Here is a 20,610-nt window from a genome sequence, read left to right on the forward strand (position 1 = left end):
AACTATATATAATACATAGTTTATTTTGAAAATCCAACTTTCTTCCTACAGAATTATAAGGAAATCTTCAACTCCATCCTATGCAATTAACAATTTTGTTTTTATTTATCTGTTATTAAACAACACACTTTCTTCTCTACTTTTTCTATACATTTATAAACATTATTTTATTAAAGATTTTTTACAAATTAATTAATTAATTAATTTATTTTTGGCTGTGTAGGGTCTTTGTTTCTGTGCAAGGGCTTTCTCTAGTTGCGGCGAGTGGGGGCCACTCTTCATCGCGGTGCGCGGGCTATAAACATTTTATATAGATGTAATTATGGTATATATATGTATATATACTATATATACATATATACACCATGTATCTATGTATATATGATGTATATATCACTTTTGTGCTCTACTTTATTGTACTTATTAATTTTTCATAAGCACATTTCTGTAATTATTAGATAGACTGATAATTGTCTCTCTCCTTATGTGACTAGTTCACTGATGTCCTTTGCTGTGTTGTGTACTCAGGTAGTATTCTTGTATTCTTATTATAAGTGCTTTGTTTATTATGGGTATTATTAATTAATATTTACAATAAAACTTTCTATAACAGATATTTTTGTTGGCCTGTGCATATTCTGTGGGCCAGAGGTCATGTGCAGAAGGCTCCTGCATCTCTCTGCCTTGGGGATTTCTCCCAGCTGCCTTGCTTAAAATGCTGGAGTATTAGCAACATTCCCCAGCAGCAACCCTCAGCCAACGAAGGACAGGAGTTGATGGGTTGATACCCCAGCTTCCTCTTCCTTCAGGATAATTCTGATGTGTCATCCACACAGATTTTCAGCTGGCTCAAGCCCCAGTGGCCCACAGCAGTAACGCTTCATTAACACACCTTTATTGTCTTAACTCCCTTCTCTGTCTCTCTTGCCCACCCTCACCTCCTGGAGCACCCTCAATATAAAATATTTATAGCTAAATCATTGTCTTGGGGTTGGCTTTTGGGGAACCCCAAACTAAAACATTTGCAAAATACATGTCCACTCATAACCTCCTTCTTCCTGGTACTTTGAGTTCACACTGCTCACCAGTTTGGGGGCTGCCTTCAGGTGAGGACATATCACCTTCCACCAACTTTCTCTTGTAGAAATCTGTTCTTTGACGCAATCTCCTCACTAGGTTGTGTAGCTGGGCATCGGCATACTCATTAATAACAGGGGCTCCAAGTGGTTTGCTTTTTGGACTAAATGAGAAGAAAAAAAAGGTGACCGAGTTGGACCCATGAGGAGAAACATACAGGGAAGGGATTAAGTCTCTTCACCTTCCTTATATACCCAAGATTATTAACTGCTCCTTTCTGCAATTGGATAGAACAACTTAAGCATTAAATTTGATGGAAATAGTGCTCATGCAATACAGATTTTCCATTGAAAAATTAGAATCTGGAAATAGCAAAGGAGTATTCTTGACTGTGGTTCTGCCATTAGACTGTATAGTGAGAAGAAAAAAAGCTATAGTTGACAAAATAGGCAGAGTTGTAAGATGGCTCCTTTGTGTACATGTCTTGCATGATCCCAGGGAAAATTAATATGGTGGATTTTACTCCTGTAATTAGTTGTGTTATGTGGCTCAGTTGATTTTAAGATAAGGAAATTATATAGCTGGGCCTGATGTAACCAAATGAGCCCTTTAAAAGCAGAGAGTTTCTCCAGATGGTGACAGAAGAAAAAGTCAGAGATTTGAAGCACAAGCGGAACTTTACTTGAGAGAAATTCTCCATTTTGGGCTTTGAAGGAGAAAAGGGTCCCCTGATAAGAATTGCATGAGGCCTCTAGGAGCTGAGAGTGATCCCTGGCTAGTTAACAAGGAAACAAGGACCTCAGTCCTGCAACCATAAAAAACTGCATTTTGCCAATAATTTGAATGAGATTAGAAGGAGATTCTTCTTTGGTGCCTCCAGGTAAGAACCCAGCCAGGCCTGGCTGACACCTTGATATCAGCTGTGTAAGACCTTAAGCAGGGAACCCAGCCAAGCCCACCCAGACTTCTGATATATGGAACTGTGAGCTTGTAAATTGGTGTTGTTTTAGGTCTCTAAAATTGCCATAATTTGTTATTCAGCAGTAGAAAACTAATATATCTAGTGTGCTTTAATGAACTTCCCTTCTAAGAAAACACATAAAGCATAACATAAAGTAAGTCACCTACATACGAACGAGTTCCATTCCAAGAGCATGTTCGTAAGTCCAATTTGTTCATAAGTTCAACAAAGTTAGCCTAGGTACTCAACTAACACAATTGGCTATATAGTACTGTCCTGTATTAGGTTTATAATACTTTTTTTTCACACAAATAATACATTAAAAACAAACAAAAAAATAAAGAAAACATTTACAGTTTTACAGTACAGTACCTTGAAAAGTACAGCAGTACAGTACATCAGCTGGCATCCAGGGGCTGGCATCGAGTGAACAGGCAAGAAGAGTTACTGACTGGAGGAGGGAGAGGAGGTGGGAGATGGTAGAGCTGAAGGATCATCAGCAACAGGAGACACAGGGCAAGCTGCAGTTTCACTCATGCCTGCCATTGATAGCACATGTTCTGGTTCCTCGCTGGATTCAATTCTATCTACCCTTTTGAAAAAATTATCCAGTGATGTCTGGGTAGTAGCTCTTTTTTTCTCATCATAAATGACACAGTAGCACTGGATTGCATTCTGAATGGCTGCTGCAACCTTCATGTACCATTCTATGTTCGGGTCCTGTGCCTCAAAAACTAACAGTGACTCCTCAAATAAAGAAAATCCCCTTGCCATTCCCTGCATCGTGAATCTCTTTCATTCTTCAGTTACTTCTTCTTCCTCTTGTCTCTCTTTGTCCTTCCTCTGGGCCTCCAATTCCACCAGGTCTTCATTAGTAAGCTCCTTGTGTTGCACAGCAAGGAGATCAGTGAAATTGTCCTCTTGCAGATCTAGCTCCAGCTTCTCACTGAGAGTCACTAAGTTGCTGAAGACCTCTTTGGATTCCTCATCCACCTTCTCAAATCCACAAAAATCATGACCAAACTGCGGGCAAAGGTTCTTCCAAACCCCATTCATGGTGACGGCTGTAACCTCATGCCAAGCAAAGTCAATGGTTTTTTTTATGGCCTCGTAGATGTTATTGTCCTTCCAAAATTGTCACAAGATTGTTCCTGATTTGTCACTCACCTTTACTGCCTGATAAAAAGTGTGACATAAATATTTCTTGAAAGTCCTTATAACTCCCTGGTCCATGGGTTGGATGAACGACGAAATATTCAGTGGCAGATTCACTACTTTGACGCTGGGATGAAAGTCATCCATGAATGGGAGGTGGCCCGGAGCATTGTCCAGCAGCAAAAGAATGTTGAATGGGACATCCTTCTCCAAGCAATATTACTTTACCTCTGGGATAAAGGGTGGAAAAACTAATCCTGGAAAATGGCCTGTGCAACCTGGACTTTGGAGTTACTCTTCCACACAACAGGAAGAGAGCCCTTGGCTATGTTTTTAAGGGCTCCTGGGTTCTCTGAATGATAAACTAAGAGAGGCTTCAGCTTCATATCACCAGAAGTATTGCCACCAAACAACAGAATTAGCCTATCCTTTGCTGCTTTATAGAGTGGCATCAACTTTTCCTCCTTATTGATGTAACTTTGGTCTGGTAGCCCCTTCCAGCACAGTCCTGCCACATTCACATTAAAAACCTGCTTGGGCAAATACGTGCCTTCATCAATAATTTCTTGAAGCATTTCAGGAAATTCCTGGGCAGCTACCGTATCTGCACTCACTGCCTTGCCACTTACTTTTTTTTTTTTTTTTTTGCCACTTACTTTTATGTTGTGAATGTTGGCTCTAGTCTTGAATCGATAAAACCAGCCATGGCTGGCATTAAAAGATGTGCCCTCTGATACTGCACTGTGTTTCTTCTTCAAGTCTTCATAAAGGCTTTTAGCTTTCTCTTGAAACAGCATTAAGCTGAGCAGGACTCAATGCTGATGCTGATCCTGCGTCCACAGGATGGAGAAGTTTCTCCATCTCCTCCGTCACTTTTCCACGATTCTTCAATATTATTGTCAGCATCATTGGCACAGCAGACTTCACATGTTCCATGACCTTGTCCTTGTTCTTTAGAATCATGCTGATGGTTGAATGATTTATGTTATAAAAGTGAGCGATGTCTACCATCTTTTCACCTCACTCTCCTCTCTCAGTTATTTTCACTTTTGTTTCCATCATTATTGCTTGGTACTTCTTAGCAGTAACAGCTACATCACTGCTGCTTTTACGTTTGCTTCCAGACAGCCTGGGCTTGAAATAAAGATACTGTACTACTGTACTCTATATAATACTGTATACTAAAATACACAAAAGCACAACCACTTGTAGAGAATGCATGCATGTGACAATGTACGCCAGACACATGAACTAACTTAAATGATTGGACATGTGAACATATGTTCATGTCTTTGAAAGTTTACAACTTGAAAGTTCATAGGTAGGGGACTTACTGTATAAACTAGTATACTTCATAATGATCTAAGTTTCCTCACAGCTTTTCCTCAAAGCTCTAACTCACTCTCTACCTTCCTTCTGAGTATGACACTGGGTCTACATGGGCCCCCATAAGTTCTATACGTTCTCACCTCCTCAAATCCATATTTGCCCTTTCCATCTCACTTCCAAACTGGAACCCATGCAGTTCACATTGGAAACGGGTAACCTGTGGATTCCATTTAAAGAGCCCCTCTCCACTAATATCCATTATCCACCAGATCCACAAATATATAATAAATCTAGTTGTTTACAAATTCCCCAACCATTGGTATCTTTCTCTCTCTCCTTATAATTATCATAGTATAACTTATACCTCTTTCAAATGTCTAAAGCCCTGCTTCAGCATCAAGATTCTTCAAGTGTGTACCACTAAGACCTCTATAAACCATTCAAGAATGGAGAAGATGGAGCTGCAGTGGAAGAAAATCTGATACATCGTACACAATACAGGAATAGGAGGACATTCAGTCTACAAAACCAAGAAAACCTTTTTTTCTGAGTAAGATGTGTTGTCATTTATATCATTTAATAAATTTCTGCTTAAAAATCTTTGTCTGCTTAGAAGTTTATTCATCCATCAAACAGTTATTGAGTTTCTACTTTTTGTTCTGGAAATAGAAAGATAAGTTAAACAGATACTAGCTCTATGGATGTTCATAGTTTAATGGGGGAGGCAAGGATGTAAATAAGTAGCTAATAATAAGTAATAAAAATATGTACAAAATGCTATGCTCACACTGAACTTGGCCTGGGGTATCAAGGAGTGGCTTCACAGAGAAAGCATCCTAAGTCTGGAAGGATTAGAAGGTCTTTGACAGAAAAATGAAATAAGGGCCTTCCAGAACTTGAGAACAATATGTTCAAAGATGTGAAAAAAATGTGACTTGTTCAGCAAGTATTTTGGCGTGACTGGAAGACAGTGTGTATGTGGAGGGCACCAGGTGGTGGGGTGTGTCTGAAGTGATAGTGGTTAGGTCTGGAAAGGTGAGTGGGGTCAGCTTATGATGGTTCCTGTATGATCTGCTTAGGAGTTTAAACATTGACCTATGGGCTAAAGGGAACCAATAGAGAATATTAAGCAAATGAGGGGTACCAGCAGATAGAAGTTTTGGAAAAGTAACAATAATCCAATATTATATACTGTGTTCCAAGGCCATAACCTTGGAATTTGCTGATATTTAAGGAGTAGCACAAGTAAAGGAACCGAGAAGTAGCAGTGATAGAGGTAAAGCTGAGAGAGAAAAATATCGCAGAAGTTGGGGAAGGTAAGAGTTTGACAAAAGAAGTCAGTATACAAAGTGAGTAAGATGGGGACTAGGGGAAGACTTTAATTTAGCAAGTAAGATTTCATTTTTAAGAAAATTCGTTGGGGAAAATTGTAATGTCATCAAATTTTGTCATTTTTCTCTTCATTTGTCTTAACAAGTATTTTGTAAAAGAAGTACTTAGAACCTGCCTTTGTTCTCTAAATAATATTTTAGATTTCCATTCATTAGTTCCTAAATTCATTTAAAAGAAGTATTTATTTCTTATAATAAGATCTTCTTGAATAATTTTTGGCTTTTGCAAACTTTGCTAGATTCTTCTTAATTAATGCCTAATTAAGAATTAATTCATTTTTCAATGACTTAACTCATTTAAAAAATTCCAGTTGGTCAAAGTCTTTAAAACCTGCTATTTCTTTCTTGAATAACAGACAGGAATTAGGTAAAGAAAATTATACTCCAGGAAAGGTGTGACCAAAATGGAGGAGTAGGGAGACCCTGAATTCACCTCCTCCCACAGGCACATCCAAATTACAACTATCTTTGAGCAACTATCTAACAGAGCAACTATCTAACAGAGCAACTATCTAACAGAGCAACTATGTATGAGAAAGACCTGAAGACTAGCAGAAATAATTTTACAATTAAAGATATAAAGATGGGACCACAACAAGATGGGTAGGAGGGGTGGAGACATGGTATATTCAGGACCCACATTCCTGGGTCAGTGATCCACAAATGGGAGGAATATCACAGTCACAGAGGTCCTCCCCAAGGAGTGAGGGATCTGAACCCCAAATTGGGCTCTTCAGACTGGTGGTCCTGCATTGGGGAGATGAACCCCTGTAGTGTCCAGCTTTGAAAACCAGTGGGGCTTATGTTTGGGAGAGTCAGAAGACTACAGGAAACAATGACTCTGCTCTAAACAGGTGCATGTAAAATCTCACTCTCTACGTGTCTTAGCACAGAGGCAATAGTTTAAGAGGAACGTGGGTCAGATCCCCTTGCTCATCTTGAAAAGCCTCCTGGAGAGGCAGGAGGCAACTGGGCCTCCCCCTGGGGATGGAAATGCTGGCTGCAGCCCGTTTCGGGAGCTTGTTGCACTGTGTGGACACTGGTGCTGGAAAGTGTCATTTAGGAATCCTCCCTCTAGCATATTAGCACTGGGGGCTTACCTGCCTACCAGTGGACTGGCACCAGACCCACTGCCTCTTATCCATGAACGGATCTGGCTGTGACCACTGGCAGGCTGGTACTAGTCTTGTGGCCCCATGACCCCAGGCTTAGCAGCCAGGCATGAGGGGACGTGCCCCACCTAACACTGGGCCACAGTCACTGCATGAAGCAAGGCCTTGCAGTCAAGTGGGCTGGGGAAAGCCTTGCTTAACAGCGTGCCCACAGAAGTCAGACCTACCACAACAGACGGGGGCTCACAGCCCACATGGGGCACGCTTAGAGCATATATCTCTGGTGACCACAACAGTATAAGACTAGAAATCAACTACAATTTTAAAAAATGCAAAACACACAAACACTTGTAGTCGAAACAATATGCTACTAAACAACCAATGGGTCAATAAAAATATCCAAGAGAAAATAAAAAAATACCTGAAGACAAATGTAAATGAAAACACAACATTCCAAAATTAATGGGAGGCAGCAAAAGCAAGTTCTAAGAGGGAAGTTTATAGAGATACAGACCTACCTCAGAAAGCAAGAAAAATCTCACATAACACTCTATCCTTAAATCTAAAGAACTAGAAAAAACAAGAACAACCAAAGCTCAAAGTTAGAATGAAGGGAATAATAAAGTTCTGAGCAGAAATAAATGAGAGACCAAAAATAAATAAATAAATAAATAAATAAATAAATAAATAAATAAATAAATAAAATAGAAAAGATCAATGAAACTAAGAGCTGGTTCTTTGAAAAAATAAACAAAATTGACAAACCTTTAGCCAGACTCATCAAGAAATAAAGAGAAATAAATAAATAAAATCAGAATAAATAAAATAAAATAAAATAAATAAAATCAGAAATGAAAGAAGTTTCCTTTGATACTGCAGAAATACAAAGGATCATAACATGAGCAATTATACACCAATAAAATAAAAAATCTGGAAGAAATGGATAAATTCCTAGAAATGTACGATCTTCCAAGAGTGAATCAAGAAGAAATAGATAAATATGAACAGACCAATTATCAATAATGAAAGTGAGTCTGTACTAAAAAATCCCAATGATCCCATCTTGTCCAGGACAAGATATTTATGATAAAAACTCTCAACAAAGTGGGTAAAGAAGGAACATACCTCAACATGAAAAAGGCCATGTATGACAAATCCACAGCCAACATCTTACTCAATGGTGAAAAGCTGAAAGCCTTTCCTCTAAGTTCAGGAACACGATAAGTATACTCTTGCCACTTTTATTCAACATAGTATTGGAAGTCTTAGTCACAGCAATCAGACAAGAAATAAATTAAAAGCTTTCAAATTTGAAAGGAAGAAGTAAAACTGTCACTATTTGAAAATGACATGGTAATATATATAGAAAATCTTTGACACCAGCAAAAAACTATTAGAACTAATGAATGAATTCAGTAAAGTTGTAGGATACATAATTAATATACAAAAATCTGTTGCATTTCTAAACACTAATAATGAACTATCAGAAAGAGAATTAAGAAAACAATCCCAGTCACTACTGCATCCAAAAAAAAAAAAAAAATACCCATGAAAAAAATCCTACCAAGGAGGCAAAAATCTGGTACTCAAAATATCAATGTCATTTTTCACAGAACTAGAAGAAATCATTCTAAAATTTGTATGGAAACACAAAAGATCTCTAATAGCCAAAGCAATCCTGAAAAAGAGAAATGATGAATTTATCATGCTTTCTGATTTCAAACTTTGTAACAAAGCTAGTGTAATAAAAACATTATGGTACTGACCAAAAACACACACATAGAACAATGGAACGAAATAAAGACTCCAGAAATAAACCCACATATATATGGTCAATTAAATACGACAATGGAAACAAGACTATACAATGGAAAACTCTTCCATAAATGGTATCGGGAAAACTGGACAGCTACATGCAAAAGAATCAAACTGCACTACTTCCCCACACCATATACAAAAATAAACTCATAATGTATTAAAGAATTAAATGTAAGACCTGAAACTACAAAACTCCTGGAAGAAAACATAAGCAGCATGCCCTTTGACATTGGTTTTAGCAATATTTTTTGGATCTGTCTCCTCAGGCAAGGAGAACAAAAGCAAAAATAAACAGATGCGATTACATTGAACTACAAAGCTTTTGCACAGGAAAGGAAACTAGCAACAAAATAAAAATCCAGCTTACTGATGGGGAGAATATATTTGCAAACAATATATGCAGTAAGGGATTAATATCCAAACTATACAATGAGCTCATACAGCTCAACATCATAAAAACAAAAAAACCTGATTAAGAAATGGGTGTAGGATCTGAATAGACATTTTTCTAAAGAAGACATACAGATAACCAAAAGACACATGAAAAGTTGCTCAACGTTAGTAATCATCAGGGAACTCCAAATCAAATCCACAATGAGATATCACCTCACACCCATCACAATGGCTATTAAAAAATTACAGGAGTATGTGAGGATGTGGAGAAAAGGGAAACCTCATGCACTGTTTGTGAAAGTGTAAATTGATGCAGCCACTATGGAAAACAGTAAGAGGTTTCTCAAAAAGTTAAAAATAGAACTACCATATGATCAAGAGAATCCACTTCTGGGTATTTGCCCAAAGAAAATAAAACACTAATTGGAAAAGGTATATGCACAACAATGTATATTGTAGCACTATTTACAGTAGCCAAGATATTGAAGCAACCTAAGTGTCCATTGGTAGACAAATGGATAAAGAAGATGTGGCATATATATATAAAATATAATATTATTCAGCCTTAAAAATAATAAAATATTGGCATTTTTTACAACATGGATGGATCTAGAGCATTACCCTAAGTGAGATAAATCAGCTAGAAGAAGACAAATAATGTATGATCCCAATTATATGTGGATTCTAAAAACAAATAAATAAAACAAAAGTATAACAGGCTATATAGATACATAGAACAAATGGGTGGTTGCCAGAAGGGAAAAGGTAGGGGTAGGTAAAACTGATGAAAGGGATTAAGAGGTACAGACTTCCAGTTATAATATAAATAAGACACATGATGTAATATACATCATAATAAATATGGTCAATAATATTTAATAACTTTATCAGGGGACAGATGGCTACCAGACTTATGGTGGTGATCATTTCATAATTTATGAAAATGTCAAATCTCCATGTAGTATATTTAAAAATAACATAATATTGTACATCAACTATATTTCAATAAAAAAGAATATTATTTTCTAATTTGGGAAGTTTGGGATGGGGAGAGGAGCAGGTCAGTTTTTTCAGTCTTGTATTTGTATTAATTAATGATAAATTCAGAGAGATGTCCTCAAAAGTTACATTTGAAGAAAAGAAATCTGATTTGAATAAGTGAAAATTTTTGTAGGATTAAATTTCTGAACAAAAATACTTGAAATTTGCACAAAATTCTGATTTTTATCAATGTATCTTGTGCTCTATCATAAAACCTACAAATTTTAAGCAAAAACTTGGGTCATTAATATATAACTTAACCAATTCTCACTTTGCTGTCTTCTCACATTTACCTCTAAATACTGTGAAAACTTTGAGTTGCTTGTCACATTTCATTTCTACATATGGTATAGTTTGTAAACATTAATTTGTACATATGATAATGTACATATGGATATTACGATCCACAAGTTCCTAACCTAAATTATTCTTGATCTGTGTAGGACAGCCTATGATACATTTATGGCTACAAATCTTGTTTGCAAACCTCTTCCAGCAGTCTACTCTCTAGATCTCTTCTTCTGTTAATCTGTAAGTGCTGGAGGTTGTGTACATAACACTTATTTTTATTGTTATGAATCACATTCTAATGGTCCATAATAAGTGTGGTGGTGCCTAAGTTTGTTAAAAGTTAAGTGACTACTTAAGACTAAAGTCACCAAAAAGTTACAAAAATATTGCCACATAGATTTTAAATTTATATCTGTAAGTCCCATATGTACACGTATATGCACACATATACACATACAAACACATCAACAACATAAGAAGAGTAACCCTTTCCAAATCTTTACCCAACTGGAAAGAGAATTTGGATTTCTTTTATAGCATATCAATATCAACATGAAATAGTCTTAATACTAATACATTTCATTTCAATAAACATCTTAAATTCCCTAAAGAATTTCAGGTTTGAGAGTAAAGTAAGCAACAACTATATAATTTATTTTATACAATACCAGACTGAATGAGTTAAAGAATATGTTCACAAATGTTCCTGAAAATTGGTGTCTTGGGAAGTTGAGATGCATTTTGAATGTCACATTCATTTATGCTACAGATATTTTTGCACACTAGTTTTCATCAGGAAAGATACCATACTCTGTATTCACTTTGAAGATTCTTTAGTTAATAGCCCTCTCTTTCATTTTACATGTGCCCTTACATTTGTTCTTACTTATTAGCTTCCTCTGAGTAAATTGCTCTTTTCTTTAAGAATTGATCTGTTAGAATGTGCTATGGACTGAATATTGTCCCCCCCAAATTCATATGTTGATATCATAACCCCCAATGTGACTATTTGGAGATGGGACCTTTAAGAAGGTAATTAAAGTTAAATAGGGTCATAAGAGTGAGATCCTAATCCAACAGGATTGGTGTCCTTATAAGAAGAGGAAGAGACACCAGAGAGCTCTCTCCCTCTCTCTGTACATTTACAGAAGAAAGGCCAAGTGAGGACATAATAAGAAGGTAGCTGTCTATAAGCCAAGAAAAGAAGTCTTTACAAACTATGACAGTCCTTTGATCTGGACTTCTAGCTTCCAGAACTGTAAGAAAATAAATTTCTGTTGTTTAAGCTGCCCAGTCTGTGGTATTTTGTTATGACAGCCTGAGCAGACTATTACAGAATGCTTACATATCTAGAAAAAAAAGGGTAAAGCTATTTTAAGAAGCAGATAAAAAATTAGATCAAGAAAATAGGCTGAATGCCATAAATCTCTATAAATGACAGAAAAGATAATTAAGAAAATCTACAGTGATGGAAAACAGGAAATTGTTAGCTGGAAAATAGGAAATGTGAGAAGTTTCTTAGTGACAGAAGGTACATGGCTTCATGTACTCATTAACTCATTTAATTCTCAAAAATTCTCACAAATTGTGAAGCTCTTAGAACAGGCCACTGTTGTTATTATTAATGAAGAAAACCACTACCTAAAACACTCACAGATGTTTCTTGCAAAGTGAGAAGGGTTCTGGAAGTACTCTACCCTTGAAGAGGGTGGTTCAAGAGCCACAGTCTACCATTAGGGTGATTATATGAGGAACAATGTTCACAGTAAGTGAAGTAGGTTGACTTCTTTCTCACCAAGTCTGCATGGAGTGGATGAAAGCAGAAGCAATTGTCTCTAGGGTGGGGCAGTAATATGGGCTTTGGACTGGAGAAGCAGAGCTGTATCCCAGGTGTTTGGCAAAACTCAGAGGGAGTAGGGGACTATATGCCCAGACAATGAGTTAGTGTTATACCCTTAGCAATTTTTAAATTAAAGTATAGTTTATTTACAAAATTGTGTTAGCTTCAGGTGTACAGCATAGTGATTCAGGTTTTTGGCTGATGTAATTTCAGATATTCCATTATAGGTTATTACAAGATATTGGGTATAATTCATAGTGTTTTACTGTAATCCTTGTTGCTTATCTATTTTTTTCTTAGCAATGCTTTCCCCCACAATCACTGTAGAAAGAAGACAGTAAATGGAACAGAATCCATAGCAATGGCTTATCACGTGGTGGGATGAATTGAGGAGGTAGAGTGAGAGAGGGTTTAGTGGGACTGATCTTCCCCAGGTGACAGCAATTAAGGGGGGCAATGTCTGCAGAGAATTAAAAAAAATATACATAACTAAAAGTCAGTCTTTTTATTGTCACTATGTGCTGATAGTAAACAATGTTGATTATAAAATACTTCCATCCGTAAGGTAGACCACAGCTGATCTACTGTGGTCTACAGTATACAGCTGATCTACTGAAGTTATGGAGAATTTCAATACAATGATGATCACACAAGCCAAAGATTGTCAAACAATTGTGCAAAATCAGCACTATGAGAAGCATTAAAGAAAACAAAAACTAATACCTGAGGAAATGAACAAAACAGACAATAATTTTTATAAAAGATTTATATCTTCATGGAGATAAGAGAGGGAATCTATTTTATGTTATTAGAATGTTAATTGTGAAAGACAATCAACTAGAGACTTGGAGATAAAAATTTTAACCATCCCAAAATCAAAAATAAAATAACAACAACAATAAAAACAAAAAAATTTATGAGATTAGCTAAATTACAGAATGGACAAAACTGAAGAGAGAATTAGTAAGCTGAAGAATTCTCCCAGAATATAACACAGAAGGACAGGAAATATAAAAGCATGCAAGACGTGGTAAGAGGGTTGATGGTAAAAAAGGTAAGTAAGACATGAAACATAGATCTAGAAGTTCTAACAAAAGCTAGATAAGTTCCCAAAGGAGAGAATAGAGAAAAAGAAGGAGATAAATTAATTAAAACTATAGAGAAACCTTTTTTATAGAGCTGAAGAAATGCACAAGTCTTTAGATTTAAAAAGGTCACCAAATGTGAGTGAGATAAGTAAGAGAAAACCCAAACCTAGCAAACTGTTTAAATCTCAGAACATTAAGATTAAAGAGAAAAATACTAAAAGCTTCCAGAGGTGGAAAAAATTACCTATAAATAAAGAAGCATTAGATTGGCATGAGATTTCTCATTGGCACTACTGGATACTAGAAATTTCTAGAAAATATTAGAAGACTTAGCAATTTCTAAGGGAAAATGAATTTTTCTTGAACTCCATGGTGTCAAACCTTATGTAAGAGCAGCTCTTTGCTTTGCTCAGGAAGACTTAATCTTCTAAGCATAGCTCTGACTTGCTTATAAAGCAGTAAATTCAATATTCATATCAGGTGTTGTATGGAGGCCTCTTCCTCTGATGCTAGGAATATAATTTAAAAGGTAAAATAGTTTAAAAAGAGGAAGCAGATGAAGGAGTTGGGATTTTTTCCTGGTGGAGAATATAGAGCTCCGATAAAAGCTATGTTGAGAAATTCAGTTTAGGCCTTGAGACTAAAGTACATTCTCCAACTTTCCCCTGAATCTAAATTTTGAAGCCACATGCTGAAGAGAGATATGCTATTCTTCAGGGCAGACTGTGGATCTACTCATCCACCTACTAATCTTAAGTGAAAATATTCCCTAAGTAGAAATCTGCACCCAGTTAGTTTTACTGCATCAGAGAGGACAAAATCTAGAGAAAGGACAAGGCTTGGTTTCCTTTCCTTAAGGCACAGTAATTCCAATCATTACTAAACAATGGAAGATGAGTGTTTTGGGTTCTGACTTCTTCTGCTATGAGTAAATTGGGAATGAGACCGTGGATAGCAAGAGGCAGGTGTGACAAAGATAGTGTAGAACAATTTCAACTCCCCCCTCAAAAATGTCAATTACCTTGAGGCATATTTGTAATTGTTTTAGCAGCAGTACATGTTGCTGCGGCCTGAGGATGGAACAGAAGCTCATGATGCAGAGATTGGTTTCCTCCATAAGGATGCCAGTGGAGAGCTCCTGGCAGGAAGGGCTTCCCTCTGGAGCAATTCAATAATTTAAGTGTGAAGAAAGGTAATTTATAGAAAGAGAGAAACCAAGACTGTCTGAGTCAATGAAGCAAAATCACAAGAGAGCCTCAGAGAAACTGAAAATAGCACAGAAATAAATCAGACTAGGCAGACTAGGGAGGAGAATTCAGGGTGCTGATCATCAAATAAGTGGAGTTAGGTTATGATTCTGCACACTGGGGTACAGGACTGTTGAACAGAAGTCTGAACCCTGGTGGCTTGTGTGTAGTTTTGATCAGCTTTTTAAAAATTAAAGTGTAACTGACATACAATATTATATTAGTTTCAGGTGTACAACATAGTGATTCAACATTTACATATGAGATGATCACCATGATAAGTCTAGTTACCAGATGTCACCATTTAAAATTAATACAATATTATTGTACATTTTTATTTTATATTTTTATTTATTTATTTATTTTGCGGTACGCAGGCCTCTCACTGTTGTGGCCTCTCCTGTTGCGGAGCACAGGCTCCAGGTGCTCAGGCTCAGTGGCCATGGCTCACGGGCCCAGCCGCTCTGCAGCATGTGAGATCTTCCCGGACTGGGGCACAAACCCGCGTCCCCTGCATTGGCAGGCGGACTCTCAACCACTGCGCCACCAGGGAAGCCCTATTGTATATTTTTAATACAATATATTCCTTATTCTGTGTATTACATCCCCATGACTTATTTATTTTATAACAAAGTTTGTACCTCTTAATCCCCTTCAATTATTTCGCCTATCCCCTTACTCCTCTTCTCTCTGGCAACCATCCATTTGTTCTCTGTATCTATGAGTCTGTTTTAGTTTAGTTTAGTTAGTTTTGTAAGTGAAATCGTAAGGTATTTGTCTTTCTCTATCTGACTTAATCCAGTTAGCATAAAACCCTCTAGGCTCACCCAGTTTGTCCCAAATGGCAAGATTTCATTATTTCTTATGGCTGAGCAATATTCCACTGTATATATGTGATATACATGTATATTACATCTTCTTTATCTATTCATCTATCAATAGACACTTAGGTCACTTCCATATCTTGGCTACTGTAAATAGTGCTGCAATACACATTGAGGTGCATATATCTTTTCCAATTAGTGTTTTTATTTTCTTTGGGTAAATACCCAGAAGTGGAGTTGCTGGATCATATGGTAGTTCTATTTCTAATTTTTTGAGAAATTTCCATACTGTTTTACATAGTGGCTGTACCAGTTTATACTCCTACCAACAGTGAACAAGGGTTTCCTTTTCTCCACATTCTCACCAACACCTTTTATATTTTGTCTTTTTGATGACAGCCTTTCTGAACCCTCCTTGAGTCCCTGGAATAAATCCCACTTGATCATAGTGTATGATCCTTTTAATGTATTGTTGACTTTGGTTTGCTCATATTTCATTGAGGATTTTTGCATCTATGTTCATCAAGTATATTAGACTGTAATTTTCTTTTATTGTGTGATGTTTTTATCTGGTTTTGGTATCAGGATGATGCCGACCCTGTTGAAAGAGTTTGGAAGCGTTCCTTCTTCTTCAATTTTTTGGAATAGTTTGAGAAGGTTAAGTGTTAACTTTTCTTTAAATGATTGGTAAAATTTATGTGCACAGCTCTCTTGTTCTGGACTTTTGTTTGTTGAGAGTTTTTTTTTTTTTTAGCACTGATTCACTTTCTTTACTGATAATTGGTCTGTTCATATTATCTATTTCTTCCTGATTCAGTCTTGGAAGATTGTACATTTCTAGGAATTTATCCATTTCATCCAGATTGTCCATTTTGGTAATTTCTTATGATCGTTTGTATTTCTGCGGTGTCAGAGGCAACTTCTCTTTCATTTCTGATTTTATTTATTTGGGTTCTCTCTATCTCTTGATGAGTCTGGCTAAAGGTTTATCAATTTTGTTTATCTTTTCAAAGAACCAGCTCTTAGTTTCATTGATCATTTTTATTGTTTTTTTTGTCTCTGTTTCATTTATTTCTTCTCTGATCTTTTTTATTTCCTTCCTTCTAACTTTGAGCTTTGTTTCTTCTTTTTCTTTTTGTAGTTCCTTTAGGTATAAGAATATAATGTTGTTTTTTGATATTTTTCTTGCTTTTTGTGGTAGGTCTGTATTACTATAAACTTCCCTCTTAGAACTGCTTTTGCTGCCTCACATTGATTTTGTAATGTTATGTTTCCATTTTCATTTGTCCCCAGGTATTTTTTTTATTGCCACTTTGATATTTTTAGTGACCCATTGGTTGTTGTGTAGCATATTGTTTAGACTCCATCTGTTTTTTTTTTTTCAGTTTTAAAAATAATTGTAGTTGATTTCTAGTCTCATACTGTTGTGGTTAGAAGTGATGTTTCACATGATTTAAATCTTCAAATTATTGAGATTTGTTTTGTGGTCTAACATGTGTTGTATCCTGGAGAATGTTCCATATACACTCGAAAACAATGTGTACTTTGCTGTTTTGGATGGAATGTTCTCTATATATCTATTAAGTTTACTGGTCTAATATATCATTCAAGGCCAGTGTTTCCTTATTGATTTTCTGTCTGAATGATTTATCCTTTGCTGTAAGTGGTGTATTAGAGTCCCTGACTATATTGTTTTATTGTCAATTTCTCTTTGTATGTCTGTTAATATTCTTTTATATATTTAGGTCTGCTATTTTGGGTGCATTAGTATTTTAAAGTGTTATATCCTCTTGTTGGATTGATCCCTGTATCATTATGCAATATCCTTTTAAAAATCTCTTTTAGAACCTTGTTTTTATGTCTGTTTTGTCTGACATAAGTATTGCTACCCCAGCTTTCTTTTTGTTTCCATTTGCGTATAATACCTTTTCCTTTCCCTCACTTTCAGACTTTGTGTATCTTCAGATCTGAAGTGTGTCTCCTGCAGGCATTATATAGATGGGTCTTGTTTTTGTGTTCATTCAGCAACTCTATGTGTTTTTTTTTTTTTTTTTTTTTTTGCAGTACACGGGCCTCTCACTGTTGTGGCCTCTCCCACTGCGGAGCACAGGCTCTGGACGCGCAGGCTCAGCGGCCATGGCTCACGGACGCAGCCGCTCCGTGGCATGTGGGATCTTCCCGGACCGGGGCATGAACCCATGTCGCCTGCATTGGCAGGCAGACTCTCAACTACTGCGCCACCAGGGAAGCCCTATATATTTTTATTAGAGCATTTAGTTCATTTAAAGTAATGATACATATGTACTTATTGCCATTTTGTTGTTTTCTTGTTTTTATAATTCCTCTCTGTTCCTTTCTTCTTCTCTTGTTTTCTCCCATTGTGATTTTATGACTGTCTTTAGTGTTACACTTGGATTCTTTTCTCTTTATTTTTTGTGTATCTCTTATAGGTTTCTGAGTTTTGATAGCATATCTTACATCTTTTTATTTTGTGTATCCCTTAACTAATTATTGTAGACATAGTTGATTTTACTACCTTTGTTTTTTAACATTCATACTAACTTTGTAAGTCATTGATCCACTATCTGCACTATACTTTTGTGTTTACCAGTGAAATTGTTTGTTTCATGTATTTTCTTATTGGTAGTTATGGCATTTTCTTTTTTGCTGAAAGTTCTTTTAACCTTTCTTCTACAGGCAGGTTAGTGGTGATGAACACCTTTAGCTTTTGCCTCTCTGGGAAACCCTTTATCTCTCCAAATCTGAATAATAACCTTGCAGTTATCATATTCTTGTAAGTTTTTTCTTTTCAATACTTTAAATATATTGTTCCAGTTCTTTATGGCCTGTAATGTTCCTGCAGAAAATTTCCTTATACATTACTAGTTGTTTTCTTCTTATTGCCTTTAAGATTGTGTTTAACTTTTGACATTTTCATTATAATGTGTCTCGGAGTGTGTCTCTTTGGTTCATCTTATTTGGGACTCTGCTTCCTGTACCTGGACATCTGTTTCTTTCTTCAGATTAGGAAAGTTTTTAGCCATTATTTCTTCATATAAGTTTTCTGTCCCTTTCTGTCCCTCTTCTCCTGCTGGGACCCATATAATGTGGATGTTAGTATGCTTGAAGTTGTCCCAGAGATTTCTTAAACTACCCTGTCTTTTTAAAATTCTTTTAAAATTAATTAATTAATTAATTAATTAATTTGCTGTTCTGATTAGGGGATTTTCACTACTCTGTCTTCCAGTTCACTGATCTGCCCTTCTGAATCAGCTCATCTGCTGTTAAGTTAGTGTATTTTTCTTTCATTCTAGTTATAGTATTCTTCACCTCTAAGTGGTTCTTTTTTATATTTTCTATTACATTGTTGAAATTCTCACTGTGTTAATTCAGTTTTCTCCTGATTTTGGTGAGCATCTTTATGACCATAACTTTTAACTCTTTATTAGATAGATTATCTCAATTTCATTTCATCCTTTTTCTGAGGTTTTGTCTTGTTCTTTTGTTTTGACCATATTTCTCTGTTTCCTCATTTATCCTACCTCTCTGTGCTTACGTGTTAGGTAGATCATCTGTGTCTCCTGGTCTTGAAGGAGTGGCCTTATGTAGAAAGTTGGGGCCTAGAAAAGCAATCCCTTCTCGTTAGTAGATCCTGATGTTCCAGATGTGTCCCCCATGTAGCCTGTATGTGGCCTTTATTTTGGTGGTGCCATGATTACTGTGGGTGCACTGGTGGGTAGGGTTGCCCCTGGGTTGGGAGCCACTTTGGAGAGGTGCCTGTCTGATCCAAGGATGCTAACTGGGTGTGGTAAGTTGGAAGCCACTCTAGGAGGGGCACCTATCCTGGCAGAGGCCACTGGCTGAGTGTGAAGAGGGAGTAGCTAATTTGAGGGGTGCTAGTCTGGTTCTGGGCCACCAACAAAATGTGGCAAGGTGGGAGCTGCATTGGAAAGGTGCTGACTAGGGCAGGCTGGTTGGGTAGGGCAGGTCAGGAGGGGAATGCCAAGGTGGGGCAAGGGGTGCTAGCAATATAGATGGTGAATGTCAGAAATGGAGCATGCCAGTGCCAGGCCAGCTAGGTGGAGGAGAATAAAAATGGCATCCACCAACACTTTGGTCCCCAGATAAATTTCCAGCAGACCCTTGCCTTTTTGGCACTTGCCCTAAAGTTAGTCAATAAATCTTCACTTATGGTCAGGTGCTTTTCAAACTGCTGCCTCTATGCTCAGATTTGTAGTGAGTTTGCATGTGAGCCCTTCAAGAGCAGAGTCTTGGTTTTCCATAGCCCACTGGCTCTTCTAGATGAAAGCCCTGCTGGTTTTCAAAGCCAGATATTATGGGAGCTTGTCTACTTGGTGAAGGTCCCCAGAGCTGGGGTGCCCAAGGTGGGGCTCAGACCTCTCACTCCTGAAGGAGGACCTTCACGTTTGTGATACCCCTCCTGCTTGTGGGTCACCACCCTGGAGGTGTGAGTCCTGACTCCTATCCATCTCAATGTTGTTTTTTCTTTATATCCATAGTTGTAGAAGAGCTGTTCTGTTAGTTTTCAGGTCATTCTCAGAGGATAGCTATTCTATGTGTAGTTATAGTTTTGGTGTGTCCATTTGAGGAGGTGAGCTCAGGATCTTTTTACTCTGCTATCTTGATCCCTGTCCTGTGGTCAGCCTTTAAAGCCCTGGAGCACCAGGTTACCCATCCCTGCCCATTTAGACATTTGGCAGTTCAGTGTCTGGCTGGGCAAACTTCTGGGATAAATTCTTCCTTAAGAGTGATTGAGTAGTAAATGTTAGCAGAGATACATTTCCTTGATTGGAAAATATTTGCCCAGCTTCTTTTCTCTGAAAGTATAGAGATACATCAATTATATCCCAGGTATATAATTAATAGTATCTAATAATGAAAGAGTAAAAAATGAGTATTCAGTTTAATGTTGAAATAAAGGAGAGAGTGGTGCATGTATTTAAGAGATACTCTGAATGTCCAATTCATTGTTTCTTCTTCCCCTTCTTCTTCTAAATGCTAAAAGAGACATCAAGTTGAACT

The 20,610-nt window shown here is 36.9% G+C and overlaps 1 protein-coding gene across 1 annotated transcript in view; it reads right to left on the bottom strand.

Annotated features, from left to right (window-relative positions):
- Positions 1 to 20,610, bottom strand: part of CNGB3 (cyclic nucleotide gated channel subunit beta 3) — a gene marked incomplete at both ends in the record, with an annotated part of 148,181 nt that overhangs the window by 73,568 nt on the left and 54,003 nt on the right. Inside the window, 1 exon segment of the mRNA XM_082858993.1 lies at positions 1,086 to 1,240. Within this exon segment, the coding sequence (XP_082715119.1) occupies positions 1,086 to 1,240 (155 nt within the window).

Source organism: Leucopleurus acutus (genome assembly GCF_964270905.1).
Source record: "Leucopleurus acutus genome assembly, chromosome: 17".
Classification (NCBI taxonomy): Eukaryota; Metazoa; Chordata; class Mammalia; order Artiodactyla; family Delphinidae; genus Leucopleurus; species Leucopleurus acutus.